Raw genomic sequence first — 17,064 nt, 5'->3', positions numbered from 1 at the left:
CCCTCTCTCTCTTCCTCTCTCCCATTTCTCATATATTACTTATTCTTTCTCTTTACAACAACTGCCCTTTTCATGTGGACCTTTTCGTTTTAACTTAGTCATCCCTGCTGCCCTCCTCTCACTATCCCTCCACTTGCAATGTCTGTGTGTGTGTTTTTAATCACTACTGGCAAGGACTTGCATGTAAAGACGATACAGTCAAACCAGAGTATGTACACATCATCATTTCCCTTGATTTTGGTAGATTGGGGCTGTTGAACAGAGAATCTCATTAACTGGCCAGCCCCACTATTTATACAATGGAACTCGGATTCAACGAGATCGCCGGGCCTAATCTAAAATCTCGTTGAATCTGAGTTTTCGTTATAGAAAACATGAGGTTTTGTGTAGATAATTACGGCACGGGCTCTGAGCAAGTAATGTGTAAAGAGAACTAACAAGTAGTGCGTAAAATGCCTGCATATTATGAGCTGTGTAAAAAAAAAAAAAGACTAATTTGTTCAAATGCACGCCTGTGTCATCTCGATTGTTTTCCAAAAAGTTGTGTTGCTGTGCAGAGCCTAGCATACGGCAACTTTAGATTCCATAGACTAGCGCACCATTCATTACGTAGATCTACGTCAAGACTAGCTTATCATTGTAATAATGATCAGTTGCCGAGGGAAAAAAAGACTGTTAAGCGTTTGTCTGCGACGTTGAACGCCCGGGCCGCTGCCCCCCCCCCGACACGCACATACAGTCACACGTGTGCTGGCCGCCCATCCGGCCCCAACACCCGCTAGAGTAGACACATCACGTGCCAACAACGCATGTGTTGGTATGAAAAAAGGCCGCTGATTGGTCGCATGCTATCGGCTAAGTGAAAAGTAGTTCGCGATGCAGGTGCAATGGATGGTTTCCTGGAAGAGATAAAGTTTGTTCTAGGAGAAAAATGAGCAAATCCACGTCTGCGGGGGCTGTTCACCCTGGAAGCGACCTTGTTGAATCTGAGTTCTCATTGAATCCGAATTCCACAGAACCAACTTCATGGTCATCCCAATGGTGGCGGCAGTATAACAAGGGTTGACTGTACATTTGTAAGGGACTTTCTCTCATGGGGAATAGATTTGGGGGGGTCGGTTGTCTTGCTAATTCATGGAAATCTGAACTTTTCTATTTTTCTGAAAGGTGATTAGTCTTACCGTTTTGTGAAAAAAAAATAGGTGTCATATTATATAGAGTATTAGTGGCCAGAGGTGGTAAGACCTTTACTGTGTAAGTGTGATATGGGTTTGGGTTTTTTTGTTTGAACTTCTCTTGCATTCCTCTGTAATTTCTTGGTGTGGTATTTTCAGATGCAGTAGCCGAATGTCAACAAAAGCAGACAAAACAGAAGCAGAAGAACCAGTGCAAAAAGAGGCAGGTCAAACCCAGGAAAATGAAGTAAAAGCTGCTGAGCAGATGACGGCACAAGTGAAGAAACTTGAGGAGGATATCAAAGAAATGAAGGTTGGACCAGTCGGGGAATTCGCATGTTCTGAGGCTCAATTTAATTTAAAAAATAGTTTTCTTGCCATTTCACAATCTGTCTTTCTGTGTTTATCATCTCATCCTCTAGCTTTTATACCCCTTTCTTCTCAGTCCCATTTTCCTTTTCTATAGTTAGTTTGTTGTGCATGGCAGATGGGAAGACCTGAAGGTAATATAGTGGAATCCTGTTATAACGAGAGGAAGGGGACTGGTGCGAAATGTCTGTTATAGCAGGATTCTCATGGATCTAGTAATAAACTCAAGGGAAATAATAAAGCAGGCCCAATCTATGAGTTTAGTGTTCTGTTTATTTCTTTTTGTTATCTCCCCTGATTATGATTTTGTTCAACATGATTTCTTGGTCTTACTTTATCAAAAATCGAATCTGGTTTCTTTCTCTAGCGTGAGCAATGTTGATGGCTCTGCATTGGCGATCAGAAAGAAAGGGCTCTAGGTTAACTTGCCAGCTGTGTTGTCCCCCACCCCACCACACCCCCTGCTGTGGTGCGTTCCGTCTGCTTGCGCACGTCACACTTTCACTCCATCCATCACAGCACTGTGACCTCTCCATCCTCGCATCGGAGAAGTGAGAGGCATGGTAGGCCAAGATAATCTAGACAAGGCTGACCTATCACGCAATGAGTTCTGCTTATCTGCGCATGCCACACCCTCCCCACTCATTCACTCCTGCCTTCATTGTTGGCTCATGTGGGCTCTCCCATTCTTTGTTTCGCTAGATCACCAACATGTTTCTCAACTGGCAAGGTTTTATGTATAACTGGTCTATGCGCTGTGCAAAGCAGCAGCAATATTCGGCTATAACAGACTCACTTGTTTGTCTGATTGGGCTGTAGCAGTATTTCATTTACAGAGATAAAGAAGGGGGAAAAATGTGGTTTTAGATTAGCGTCTTTATAGCAGATTTTTTGTTATTTCAGGACTCATGATAAGTCGACTCCACTGTAACATAAGTGAAGAGTTTCACGACAAAACGCGACATATCTTTTCGGTTTTAAGAAAAATTTAGATTTCTGTTCTACTCTTTATTTACAGAATAATCTTTAGCAACTTTCGTAAACATGATATAAGGCTTAGTTGACATTCGCTGATTGATGAAATCTATGTTGGATTTTTATCCTTTAAATTGATGAGATATCCACACGTCTTTGACGAAACGCAAAATACCCACTTTAACCTTTAGCATCCTATACCCCTTCTATCCGCTCCCGCTACGGTGTCTTATACCATTGTAAACCTGAATTGACTCCAGTTATCACCATTTACTGCTGCCTGTGTTAGGGGAAACAACTGTGTTAAAGTTTGCTTGCTTAGTGGAAAGTTTTGATAAACTGAATTGAGAGAGCTGGTGGCTTTGATGAAGCAAGATAAGTGGTTTATCTCTGATGATGATTTGTCTGGTCTTTCAGGGCAAAATCTGTTCCAGTTATTAAAACATTCCTCACACTCACAGTGATATTGAAGATAATCTGTCTGATATCTTAATTGAGGATGCTTTTGATATGCAACAGTTGATGGGAATTCATGATTAAGACGATGATGATGGTGAAAAAAGCACTGGTGCTAGGCCTAGATCTAGTTCTGCAAACTCACGCACAGTCACAGGTGATGGTGATGCATGTGCCATGCCCACTGAAGAGTGGAATAATGACTGTACAGGCTCCGAAATATTAGATCTAAACTAAGGACCTATTGCTGGCAGTAAGAGGGGCTGGCAGTACAACAGGGGGTGGTATAACGAAATTTGACTGTACATTAATTTCAGTTGGAGCTGTACATGTTATTAGTACAACTACTCGTATTTCCCTGCTTATGGCAATCACATAAATGGCAGATCTAGATGAGTCAAGACTGGTCACAGTTTGCTTCTTGTCAAGATGGCAATCAGTGCTCTTCTGTTACACTAACTTACACCGCCAGCCCACCTTTACTGCCAACTTCATGCTCACTCCAAGGTGGGGGGGGGGGGGGGGAGGTTGACTATACAGTATAACATGGACAGGTTGAACACAGAAGACTTGAAACCATGCCTCCGTCGAAATGTGCCTGCTGTCCCGTTTTTTGTTTTTGTTCACCAGAGTTGTGTTAATGGGTTCATCAAGTATTCTTGTAAAATGTGAAGGCTAATTTTCTGTGTCCATATTTTTTTTCGGGCAGGACAAACACTTGAGGGCACTGGCTGAGTCTGAGAACTTGCGGCGACGGATGACTAAGCAAGTGGACGACGCCAAACTCTATGGTATCCAAGGTTTCTGCAAGGACCTCCTTGAGGTGTCAGATATCCTCAGCACAGCTGTCACTGCAGTCCCCAAAGAAGAGCTGAAGGACTCGAACCCTCATCTGGTGAGCCTTTATGAAGGGCTGAATATGACCGAGTCTCAACTGGTCAAAGTATTTAAGAAGCATGGCCTTGAGTCTATTTCACCAAAAGAAGGGGAGAAATTTGACCCAAATATACACGAGGCATTGTTCCAGGTCCCTATACAAGCTAAAGAAACTCAGGAGGCAGACACCGTGGCTATCGTGCAAAAGATTGGTTTCCGGCTACACTCTCGCACTCTTCGACCTGCACTAGTTGGTGTGTTCAAATCTTGATGAGGACTGAACACTTGCTTTGCCTTTTATGTTAAAACGGGGTTTGGGGCACGAAAGTATTCTATTGTGATGAAGAGTATGGATGGATTCTGAGGATGCAGTATGGAATTTGATGGTGAGGTTGTGTCAGATGTAGAGGAATGTTACTTCTCAGTATGGTTTGTGCATATTTTATTTGAGTTGGCCATCCACTGTTGGAGTTATGGTGTGTGATTAAAAATGGTTCTGTACTTTTGAGAAAGATAGTTTGTTGTCATGATGTAATTTGCCTCACTCATTTTTTTGTGATCATGAAATACACAGATTTTTTTCCTTTGTTCTTATTTATTATTATTATTATTATTTTTATTATTATTATTATTATTATACTGAACTTTAATTTCTGTATTGCTGCAGGGATGATAACTCGTAATAAAAAAAATAGTTTCATGGTAGAAGTGGTAGAGGAAGGCTTAAAAAGTCTCTTTTCTGAGTGAGAAGACAGCTTTCAAATTTTTTTTCTTTTGAAATATTTTCCAAGTGAGCTAGAGGGGGGTGCAATGCTAAGCTGTTTTGCTATGTGGAAAAGTAGTTGATTTTTTAAATGGACAATATTAAATGTCAGAGATGAAGTCTGTTTTACTATAACTATTATAACTATAACCTCATTGTTATTACAGTTCTTCCTTGCTCTCGTGATAGTATTTTTTTTTCTAGCTGTCCTTATTTGACAGCTTTCCTTTGAATTGCATAAACTTGTGAATACTATTTCTCTAGAGAAAGAACCGTCTCTCAGACCAATGATTTGTGATGGAATGTGGGTGGGGGTAGATGTATTGCTATTTTGCAGTGCAGGATAGGCTGACCTGAAGGTAGACTTGTACTGAATGCACCACCATCCCATGTGATATGGTGCGCCAAGTGACAGTGATGCACCGGAAGAGTTGAGCTGGCAGGTCATCATTGAGTAGACCAGGCTAATCAAGGTCGCAATGCTGCATCTAAGCTGAGATGACATTGCCTTTGATGAATTCTAAGTGTTTGTATGGTGAATGGAAAGATGAGTGGCTAGGTCATTCATGTATCAAAACTCTCTTTACCCTCAGCATAGTGAAATTGGTCCTTTCTTGGTAGGAAAACACATTCTTGTCTAGTTTTTATCTACAAGCACAGCATCATGTGTTACTCAGTTACAGCAAACTCCAAGTGACAAAGTAATGAGTTCAAGCCATTCAAACTGCCTGTGCTCAATAGTAGGTTCATAATTATAGTTATCAAGTTTATGCCTCTGGTGAATTGAAACCTTGACCGATGTGAGACAATGTTACAGTTACAGTCCTATTGTCTATTTTATAAAGAAGTTTGGCAAGTATGCTTTTGGGAGCAAGGTTAGATCTAAACATTTCCTACTTGCTTATGAAAAATAATGTCTGTTTTTAATTGCTGTTTATGATATTATATTGCTGACGTTGTGCTGGCTGTAGGTAAGGAGTGTGATATAATTGATAACTGTATTTTACTGGAAAGCTGTGCATAAATCTCACGATTTTCAGGGCAGTAATCTGAAAAGTATGGCCTAAGGACACTTTTCAGGACAAAGAAAAATGTCATGAAAATTTTAAAAGACCAATAAAAAAAAATTTTTGTAAATCAATGCCTGCTGTTGGGTGGTTTATCTTTGTGTTATGTTTGATTTTGTTGCTTGTGTGTGGAGTTTGGGGGGGGGGGGGATTTTTATCTTCAAGAAATGTATGTCCATGTACCCAGTATTTTAAAGTTTTCATTTGTTGCTCTTGGGGTGTCAATTCTTTTAAGCCTACTGGGTTTGTTTGTTTTTGTTGTTTTTTTCAAGACAATTTTCCTTCGCTCATTTGAGCAAAAAAGTGGGAAAGGGAATTTTGGTGAGAGATGTCCTTTTTGTTAAAAGTATTAAAAGGAAAAACATAAATTTGTAAGGAAGTTTGAATTGTTGAACTTGCACATATTTTTTGGGATGAAAATTAAGTTGCACTAAGTCCAATATTATGAATATTAATAACTGAAAAATTTCTCGACTGTGACTGTGCTTTGATATCAAGACATCGGTTAAAGATAAAGTGGAAATGACTATACTTTCTGCCTTACAGTACATCAATTATTAATAATGATATTTATGTTGGCAGGATACTTTGAATGGTGTTGAAAAATGCATTGCTTCTAGATGAAGATGGCCTTGGAACTTTATTTATTGACTGTCATCATATTAAATAAAGTCATCGTTAGTTATTCTTTTCTGAGAGATTGAGAGAAGTGCTCACGACCTGAGTTGTCCAACTCCAACGTCAGTCTTCCCAGATGTTTCTCTGCTACTGGTCATGGAGCATTATATTCTAGGCAATAATTTCTACCTGTGTTTGGGTGCCCAGGCAATTGCAATTTTTGAAGGCATTCCTATACATGTAGGCCTATATAAACCAGTGTTTTTTTCCCAGTTGTTGGTTGGGATTAGTATTTAACCTTTCCCTTACAAGCTTGCACTTCTGACTGTGAAATGTTCATTTGTACAACTACAGTACAAGGTTCATTGTGGCCTCTCAGGTTTTCTCCTTTTCTAAAGAGATTAGATACTCGATCTAACTTACTGTCAAATCAGAGGGGAGAAAATGTTTAAGTTGTCTGCCTGACTGCAAGTGCAAGGACCAGGGATCTAACAAAACCTTGGCATTTGTATTGGAAGTGATCATCATACGTCTTGTGATGAAAAACGGTAAACACTTTTATTACTGTGCCACAGTAAACCTGAGGAGAAGGCTTACAAATATATATATTATATAAATGACAGAGAAATCTTTTCAGTACACGTAAATCGGTCAGAACTGTATTCCTTTCTACTCATTGCATTTCTCATTGTAGTATACACAACATTCCCCCCCCCCCCCCCCTCTCTCTCTCTCTCTCTCTCTCTCTCTCTCTCTCTCTCTCTCTCTCTCTCTCTCTCTCTCTCTCTCTCTCACTCTCTTTCTAACACCAGTAAAACACACACACATAACACATGTAGTTTTGCCTACATCACGATTGACACATATTAATATTATACAGTGGAACTCGGATTCAACGAGGTCGTCGGGCCTGACCTAAAATCTCGTTGAATCCGAGTGTTCGTTATAGGCAAACACGAGGTTTTGTGTGGATAATTACAGGCACCGAGCAAGTAATGTGTAAGAGAAGTCACAAGTAGTGCCTGAAAGGCCTGTGTATTTTGAGCTGTGTAAAAAAAAGACCGATTAGTTCAAATACACACTCCTGTGTCATCTCGATTGTTTACCACAAAGTTGTGTTGCTGTGTAGAGCCTAGCATATGGCAACTTTTGATTCCCTTGACCAGCGCACAATTCATTACATAGATCTATGTCAAGATTAGCTTATTATTGTAATAATGATCAGTTGCCGAGGGGGAAAAAAGACTGTGACGCGTTTGTATATATGCGACGTTCAGCGCCCGGACCGCTAGTGCCCCCCCGACACGCACACACAGCCACACGTGTGCAGGCCGCCCATCCGACCCTGACACACGCCAGAGTAGACACGTGCGCGTGCCCAAAACACGTGTGTTGGTATTTTAAAAGACCGCTGATTGGTCGCATGCAATTGGCTAAGTGAATAATGGTTCACGATGTAGGTGCAATGGATTGTTTCCGGGAATAGATAAAGTTCGTTCTGGGAGAAAAATTAGCGAAGCCACGTCTGCGGGGACTGTTCACCCTGGAAATGACCTCATCGAATCCGAGCTCGCTGATTTAAGTGCTCGTTGAATCCGGGTTACTTTTATTGATTTTAAAGAAGAAAAAAAACGGGGAATCTGTCTCATCTCGTTAAATCCGAGTTCCACTGTATGCATACACAGTTACACCCCTCTCCCTCTCTTTCTCTCTCTCCCAAGCTCATTAATAACCCAGAAAAAACTGTGCATACAAACGGACACGATTCTTGACTACAACAGTTATGTGACCAACAGCACAATCTGAAATGCTCATATAGTTCAGCCAACAAAAATTATTTTATTATTCTGCACTAGCACAGTGCAAGAATTTGAAATATTATGTATAAGAACAAGCTGATCATGCTGAAATACAACGTTCAATCACTGAACTGAAGTCAAAATCAAAATATGTGGTCCTCTAGACAGGTAACTACATGATTTTGCTATTTTATCTGTGGAGTTATAGGCCTATTAGTTATAATTAATAATAGTGATTACTCATTTTCAATTCGAAATTACTTGTAGAATTTGCCATAGAATGACATTCACTGTCTTAAGTATTGTTGAAAGGGAGTAAAGCTTAATACAGTGGGTGTCGCATTCAACGAGGTTGCCGGGACCGGCTTGTTGTCCTCATTGGATCCGACCTCTCGTTGAACGTGACTAAGGTTAAAGAAAAGAAAGGAGACAAGTTGTTATATTACACGATGTAGCCTACCAATACCAGTAATTAAAACAGTTGCTGTGTTCTGACCGTTATCTCTGCATTTTACAAAATATTTTTTCCCGGAACACTTCTCGTTTGGAAACATACCCTCTCACATCTAGGCCTAGATCTACATAAAGTAAAGGCGGGAGCTTGGATTTTCTGATCAGGGGAAAAAAAGAAAATTGAAAAAAATGAAGGTCTCGATCTAGACCTACCCATCCAGAATTCATCCAGTTTCACACAGCCCGCATCGCGTTCCCACCTACCCCCTCCCATCCCTACCGTAGGCTAACCCTCGCCCATCCTCTTGGCTTTGGGGCCCATATTAGGAGGCACACTAGATCTAGCAATACAATGTGTTATGAATCGAGGATGGGCCTTGTGATTCCCGTGAGATGGAGAGAATGGAGAAAAATTCTTTGCTTTTGGGGCCGTCAATTACTTTTATTTGGTTATCGCAACTTCGTTGAAAGCGACTTCTGTCTGTTTTTTGCAACTTCGTTTGAGCTGACGTACATTTACAAAGAGATATAGAGGAAAAAAATTGGGGATTAAGGATTGCCTCGTTGGAGCCGACTTCTCGTTGAATGTGTGACCTCGTTGAATGCGACACCCACTGTATTTCTTTGTTCATAATGCTGGTCTATGTGCTCAGGTAAAAGAGTCAGTTTACTCAACTTAAAAACAGTCTTTCATTCAACATCTTAAAATTAATCTCAAAATTTATAAAGGCATGCTGCCCGATTATTGAGGCTTCTGTATGTGCTGAAGTGGTCGTATCCGTGCCTTGATTTTGGAATTGGTCATCTCCTGAATATGACGTCTATGTTCTCCAGCACTCTCCTCCAGACGAGCCTGGGACCTCAACAACATCTCTGTCGCAAAATCTTGGACGCTGGCTGGCAGGGGCAAACAGAAGGTCCACATTATTATTATGTAGTTTAGGGTATATGATGTATTTTACAATGCATATGAGAAAAGAACAACTTTGTATTTCATGGATGCTAAATTTTACTTTCAACAAAGATTTTAAACAACATAAACAATTAGCCTACCTTCTTAAATGAAAAATAATAATCTTGCCTAAAAATTGCAATCAAGAATAATTCTGTTATCATTGAGCCCAAATCATTAACTTAATCTAAAACCTATCAGTTATTAACTGTGCTCAGAAAAAGTATTAATGTCCTGAACCATTTCTAAGACCTGTACCAAGGCAGATACATTCCCTTATACAGGGTGCCCATTAGGGGATCAGGTCTGGTCCAGGCGGTTTGCTAACCAGATTGAAGGTACAAAGCGGCTATTATGGCACAAGCTGATCGCGCCCGACTCGTCGCCTGAAAAACAAACGCGTTCTTTTTCAGGCGACGAGTGGGGCAATCGCACCCGACCCGACCCAATCCCATCTGCAAAGGGCACCACGTATTATGATCATTTTCACTACCCTACAGATGAAGAAATACCTTACTAATTTTGCAGCCTGTCAATTAGACCCATTTACTTGGCAATTACAATGGAAGATACAGAACAAAAATTAATTGTTAGTTCTGAAGGGAACTTAACTAGCATCTGCGTTTGTTACCATTTTTTTGTCCAAAAGTTGCCACAAAAAATGGCAAAAGTTACCATTAATTTTCAAGCTTTCACTTTCAACTCTCTGAGACGACGTGTATAGCAATATGTTGATACAAGTAACTTAATCTAAAGCACCAGAATTTCTTGTGCTGTTTTAAGCATCCAGAATATCGTTCGCAGTCACACAGAGTGTAAACACGAGAAAATATAAGTTTCATAACAGAATGAAATCAAAATTAGAATAGCACATAAACAACCGCAAAAATTAACAAACAGCACGTGTGTCCACCTATCCGAAGATTGGCCGTTTTAAACCCTAAAGGTGTGTAATTCAAGAAAAAGTGCAGGATACTACATGTAAATTATTTAATCACACACAAGGGGCCTGCCAGTGTCAGTATTCAGTTTTGGTGGAGACACGTTCTAACAAAACACATCTGTATATTTTTTTAATGTAGGAACATCAAATTCAATGACATTACGTTATATAAACTAAAAAATAGAAAAACAACACATCAGAACAATAAAAAATAATTAACACACCAACAAAGAGGGAAAAATAAAAGACAAACAGCAATGAAAATAGTATGTAATTTATATTCTTCGCATGAAAATAGCTAAACATGACAAAATACATGTCTATATATGTTATGTGGCTTTTTCTTTTTGAAAAATGCAAAAATCGCGGCCGCGACAAACGCAGATGTTAGACTTAACTCCATTTTTCATTTTTGACATAAAATAAAATATATATTGGTGTCATCAAAATCCCTAGCCTGTATAACTATCCAATGTATGCACTACAGGGAAACCCAGTGAGGTAAAAAAGAACTATTGGCTATTTTCATTTTCCCATTCAAGTTCTAACAGTGCTTACTTAAGATTTTCCATGTTTTTTTCAAAATCCTTCCCAGGGCATTTAAAGTATAGTTTCTATTTGCAACTTCTCTGTACAATTATCAGATGACAGATTAACTTAAAAATTTGATATGAATTTCCTCTAATGGAAGTGTTTTAAAAGTATGGGGTATTTCAAATTGTGAAAGTTTTGGACAAAACATGACATCACGAAAAAAAAATAAATCTACCAGGTGGCATTCTGTATTAAACTACAGCCAGAAGTCAGATTGGCAGATAAAAATTCCTTTACCAAGGTCAGGACATTCCCAAATAGTGCCTTCTCTTTTCTTTACAGTTAATAATATAGTTTGAATTATAAAGGTATGTAAGTTTATCTTAAATAGCCTATGCCATGACATGAGGATGACAGCAAGTCTTGTGGATTTTGGATTCGCTTGGTGTTTGCAGTAGGCTATAAGGTACTATTAACATAAAGAACAACTCTAACCCACCAAAAATGTTTATCATATATGACTTACTTGACCCTTTCCTACAGTGAAACAAAAAGCAAACCTTACCCTGAATCTTTGGCAACTGTTTGTATGCTGAGAGTTGTGTATTTATTGGTATGGGTTCAGCAATGGGTGAAACAGGGTGATCTTCATCATCCTGCTCCTTCTCTTCGTCATCTTCTTCCCGATTTTCATCTTCCAGTTCTTCACTGCTTTCATCATCTGATATATCCAGACCAGCACCCAGTTTTTCTTGCCTTGTTATTTGTGCTCCATCTAGCTGCTTCAGTTTCAATAAGGACTGGATCAATTTTTCCCTTTAAAAAAAAACCCAAAAAAACCCAGATGTGAGTACAGGCTCAAAGAAAATTTCAACATTTTGTTTTGACAGGACATCGCTTACTGAATAGCATTTGAATAATAGGCCTATATATAAAGCAACGAACTGCAATGGCTATGAACATCCGGAACAAGAAAAAACTGGAAGTTAAGAAGAAGACCTAGATGAACGAAATAAAAATAGAAAGTAAACACAGTTGAGTAACCCTTTCTAGACCATACCGCTTCACATTCAAACAGTATCTACCACACAACCCTATAATTTCTGTCAATGGTAAATGATCTGCATAGATGATAAACATAAGACATTCACATCAAATTTGATCAAATTAATTCTGCAAACTTAAATATAATGACAAACCATAGTACAAAATGCAAAATACATCAGTGGTACTTCAGCTTTTATTTACAAAATAATTTAACTTGGAAAAAAAAGACAAAGTCAAGTAATTTCTTTGAGAAGATTGAAGTCCTCTGAAGAGATTAAAAATCTGTGAAGAAACATCAGTGTCACAAGAAAAAGACTAAAATTCGGAAAGGAGAATCTGGGGAACCCAGATGGGAGCAGGGAGAAGATTGTTGGAGAAGAATGCACTACAAAATTTTGTAAGTGGAGAAAGCACAGAGTGATGCTCATGTCTAACTACTTGTGTAAGTGTGCCTATGCATTTCAGGGCCAATGTAAGTGTCATTGCATGTTATATATAGCCTATGTGGGGTTTTTTGTTGTTTTTTTGGTTAGTGTTTTATGGCATTAGCAAATACATAAGGTCATATGAGCGTGCGGGACACATTAATCATTTTCAGTTTGGTAAATTAATTTTGAATTTTGGCCTAGTGGCGGTCAAAACCTACTCTTATCGATTTTGGGACCACCAATGGATCTTTAATGTGCACAACTTGCATACAGGACCTGTCTGAGATTTGTTCGCCCCCATCCGAGAAAGCTAGGTGTTAGATCTTACCTGCCCTATGACCAAGAGTGTGGCTAAAAGACAGCAGTAACAAAGTAAGAAGGAGCCAAGGAGTAGCACTTGCAGCACAAGAAAGGCAGCAGAAAGAGCTAGGAGCCCAGAAGGGGAGGGGGGCAGAAAGTGGATACCAACGCAAACGACAGAACATGGTTAGAGAGGAGGAAAGAAGTAATATATGTGTGCTGTTTTTCATTAGTGTTTTTATATGAAGCCAAAGAAAATAAAATCTCTGTGTGATAGCAAGGAACGTATTGCTCATCTATTAGTGAATGTTGAAGAAAAGTTGAGAAGAAGGTATGGAATACCTGTGCTTTGGTTTTGTCACACATTCATTTCCTGCAAGATTGAGTATCACTAAGCTGCAAGGAAGTTCTTCTGTTGAAGAAAAGAACTAGATTAGTGAAATGGTAAAGTCTATACCTCAAGTATAAGTACAGTACTTTATCTATAAAGATGGAAGTGATTAGTAAGTCTAATTCAAACTGACATGAACTGGGAGAGTCATGCTAAATACATGTAGAATAAACAGAGGGGAAAAAAATAATAACTTCCTGAGGATATTGCTTCAGCTGTTTTTGTTTTCATAAAATAATATACTTTTATGGTTTTGTTCAAATACATCTCATAACCTTTTTTTTACTATCAAAACTTCAGGACCTCTAAGTATAAGCCTATTTAGCTTTAAAACAGTAGTGCATAGTACATGTACATATCTCTGCATTCTCATGCACTAATGGTACATTTTTCCTCTTTACAGTATCTCTTTCTTCTAATCTTAATCTAATGTGTTCATTGTGTACCATTGTATGGCTATAGGCTTACATATGACAATGACAGTCTTTAACTTTAACGTCACACAAGCTCCTTAACCCTATCAGTTGTCGTGTTTTACTATCATATCCATACGACACGAAGAACTATGTGCCACCACTTTCCAAAGAGGAAATTGACTCGTTAATACGATCTGTACGCTTAGTAAAGCAGTCTGTCAAAATGATTTTTTGAGAAATACTGAAAGTTTCAAAGAGGTCTTAGTACTAGAAGTATTCTAAAAACTAGAAGTATTCTAAAAAGTGAAGAGTACAACCCCGGGGGTACAAAATGACCGCAGGGAGTACGGATAGGGTTAATTATAAATACAGTCAGCCTCGTTGTACCGCCCCCATATTATACCACCAGCCTCGCTTACCACCAAGTTTTTTTCAAAGAATGAAAAGGACTGCCTATACAAACATAGTACTTGCACCTTCACACCGCCATCCACCAGTTGTCGGAGTAGTATGGTCCTTATTTAACTTATATAAATTTTCCCCGCCATACCGCCAGAAGTGCACACTGCACAAGGTGCACAGCACCCACTGGTTGGCTACTTGATAATATCTTTCTCCCGTGAGAAAGGCAGAGGGATAGAGAGAGAGAGCAAACTCTCGGCTCTCAATAGATGTGCATGTACATGTGTATCACCAACAAAAAGACACTTTTCAATCACAAATTGCACAGCAGAATCATGTTCCTAAACATAAGGTAAACGAGGCTATACAAAAGAGAAACCCTGATGAACCTCCAGCCCTGCTGTTCCGCTTACTTTATGCCCATCCAAAGGGTGGCGGTATTACAAGGTTTGACTGTACAACATAATATACACGCAGAGACAAATATATATATGCATACCTGTATCAACATCGGAAATGCAGTTTTCTGATAAATCTAAGAATATCAATTTCTGCAAATGTGATAGTCCTTCTACTTCCTTAATTTGGTTATTTGACAAAACCAAAACCTGTGAAGAAATTAAACATGAAATATTGATCAATTTTGCTACTCAGTTGGAGAAGTAATAGCAAAGGTTTAATCTAATGCTCCAAGAAAGTAAAATTTCAAAACTCTTCTAAAAAGAACTGTTACATGACAATCATCAAGACATCAACTTAATTTTATTCTGTAGCGAAAAACTATAGAGCCTCTTTATGGTTATGTATTTCCTCGAACAGAAGGCGTGCGCCTTCGAAATAATTATCTCCGTCAGTCAGTCCCATAAAATTTACTGCACAATCCAACTAGGTATATACAATAAAGATTGTCCACTCCAAGACAACAGCTAGCTACCCATTGTCAGACAAAAGTTGTGTTTCTTTTTAGGTAGGTGGATGTTTTGGACAATGCCATTATAATGTGAACAAAAAAAACACAAAGTTGGTTGGGGGGGGGGGGGGGAGAGATAAGGATGATAGACGTTTGATAGAAAAGAAGAAGCAAACCACGCCAGAGCACCCTCCAACCACCCACAAACAACAATCTCCCAGTTTTAGTATGCATACATACCTGCAGGTTTGGAAGGCATTCCAAATTTTGAATACACTCAATCCTATTTTTCTGAAGGTACAGATGTGTAACTTGTGAGCTCAGGAGCTCTAAGCTGTCTATTTCCCCAATGCTTTCACGATCCAGCCTCACTCTCTTTACTTTATTCAAATCATCAATTCTGAAGGGGAAAAGGGTAGGCTACAAGTTAAGACAGGCACCGAGATTCTTGCCCTACTTTCAGCTTCAGGCGGAATGTGCTAATGAGAAATAGTTTTCTTGCAAAATGATGACAACAGCAAAGATGCAAATTAAAGTAAAAAGAAAGACAGAATCCACATATAAGTTGCTAACAAACATTTTTTTTTTTAAAGGCTCCAGTTTGGTATTGACTCTGCAGAGCATCTAATCTGGAGCTGTTTTCATAACAAAATGGACATCAATCCTCAATCACGAAGATCAAATTTAAGGATTTAACATCTGACAGAAATCACCTTACTTCATACTTGACAGATTGTAAGCACACAGTGCAGTAATAATTAGTGATAAAATCATAATATTGTGTATTGAAATTGCTTTTCGGCACGGAAAAATGATTACAGTACTGCACATGTATCATTTTACAGCCTTTTCAAATAGAGGATATTTTGAAATGTTAATGATAAAGGATAATAACCGAACAAATATCTCACAGTTTAAAAAGCATTGCTCTGCTATTCACTGCGTGCTATTTGTCTGTGGTAATAAGTGTACCAAAACATCTTTAAACAAAGTGTTGTGCACACATTTTTAAATCATATGCTTGAAAGTGAAAAATTGATATCATAGATTAAGAAACTATAATCTTTTATATAAAGTCAACATTTTAAGTTCAGTGCATTTTTATAGCTGACCATTGAAGTGCTTTGGCTGAAGTTCATTATTTCACACTTACATTTGTTCTTGGGGCATCTCATTTGAATCTCTCGACAAATTTCTCCTTACAATCAAATGGAGTGACAGGCGAGCAGGCTTGATATCTAAAAATACAACACAAATGTTTTACACTCCATTGCACAGTTTAGATTGTTCAGTAAGGATAGGCTGGGTTTTTTCAACCTATCTCTGACGAACTCAGGCTGATTAAGAATGTTTAGAACAGGGAGAGGCCAAAAATATACATTCATTCAAAATAAAAAAGAATAATAAAAAAGACTTTTTCTGGTTATGTTTATAATGTAACAAAGAAATTATACATTTGTACTTCAAGTATTAAGAAAAAATATTTCAAAATCAGGGGAAAATCCTACAAACAAAACAAAAACAAATACAGAGTCTGAGAGAACTCGCGAGAAAGAGGAATGGGAAAATAACTATAATATGTGTAAAACTTTTTGCCTACCCTGTAGAGGAATTTGGTAATGACTCAGTTCTCTGAAAGCCTTGTATTTACAATCTAACTACAGCCAAATGACAATTTATGTGTAAGCCTAAATAATGAGACAAAATTTCAACTAGAACTCTTCCTTTTCAAGAATATATATATAAACACATAATCTAAAAACCTAGAGATTTGTACTAAAAATGTGTAATGTGTTACATTTTCATTGTGGGTCAAGCAAGCCTTTAATGCACTCACACTGGGTTAAACATCCCATCATACAAGAACAATTATATTATCATTATATGGCTGACTGTATTATATATTGAAATCGAAATTGTCCATGGAGAATTTATTGACATTTAATTTTGTTCAGTTATCGAGGAAATGGTTGTCCAAGAATTATAACATGCCCGTACATCTACAGTCACCCGTGTGGTTCTCGGGGCCCTGTCCAAGAGATAGAGGAGCAAAGAATAGGACCACTGTATCCGTACTGTGCATGTCGTAGAAGGCGACTAAGGTTGGTTGGGCAAAGGGTTAGCAGCTAGACGGTCATATAATCAGGCCACCTGCGCGCTACTAACCTAGATTCCTTGTGGGCTGACACA

At 38.6% G+C, this 17,064-nt stretch overlaps 2 protein-coding genes across 2 annotated transcripts in view; one reads left to right on the top strand and one right to left on the bottom strand.

Moving 5' to 3' along the window:
• The window catches only part of LOC101856549 (grpE protein homolog 1, mitochondrial), a 7,637-nt gene extending 1,882 nt beyond the window's left edge, over positions 1 to 5,755 (top strand). Inside the window, exons 2-3 of the mRNA XM_005089918.3 lie at positions 1,335 to 1,488; positions 3,685 to 5,755. Of these exons, the coding sequence (XP_005089975.1) occupies positions 1,335 to 1,488; positions 3,685 to 4,122 (592 nt within the window). The 3' untranslated portion in view covers positions 4,123 to 5,755. The remainder of the gene's footprint in view (positions 1 to 1,334; positions 1,489 to 3,684) is intronic.
• A 3,350-nt stretch (positions 5,756 to 9,105) lies between these two features.
• The window catches only part of LOC101862623 (leucine-rich repeat-containing protein 46), a 12,621-nt gene continuing 4,662 nt past the window's right edge, over positions 9,106 to 17,064 (bottom strand). The window contains exons 2-7 of the mRNA XM_005089946.3: positions 16,028 to 16,112; positions 15,115 to 15,274; positions 14,464 to 14,572; positions 13,098 to 13,167; positions 11,546 to 11,796; positions 9,106 to 9,448 (exon numbers count right to left, since the gene is read on the bottom strand). Of these exons, the coding sequence (XP_005090003.1) occupies positions 9,294 to 9,448; positions 11,546 to 11,796; positions 13,098 to 13,167; positions 14,464 to 14,572; positions 15,115 to 15,274; positions 16,028 to 16,112 (830 nt within the window). The 3' untranslated portion in view covers positions 9,106 to 9,293. The remainder of the gene's footprint in view (positions 9,449 to 11,545; positions 11,797 to 13,097; positions 13,168 to 14,463; positions 14,573 to 15,114; positions 15,275 to 16,027; positions 16,113 to 17,064) is intronic.

The sequence above is a fragment of the Aplysia californica genome, unplaced genomic scaffold (assembly GCF_000002075.1).
Source record: "Aplysia californica isolate F4 #8 unplaced genomic scaffold, AplCal3.0 scaffold00010, whole genome shotgun sequence".
NCBI classification, from domain to species: Eukaryota; Metazoa; Mollusca; class Gastropoda; order Aplysiida; family Aplysiidae; genus Aplysia; species Aplysia californica.
Note: the sequence above shows the minus strand (reverse complement) of the source record. Positions and strands in the feature narration are given on the sequence as shown.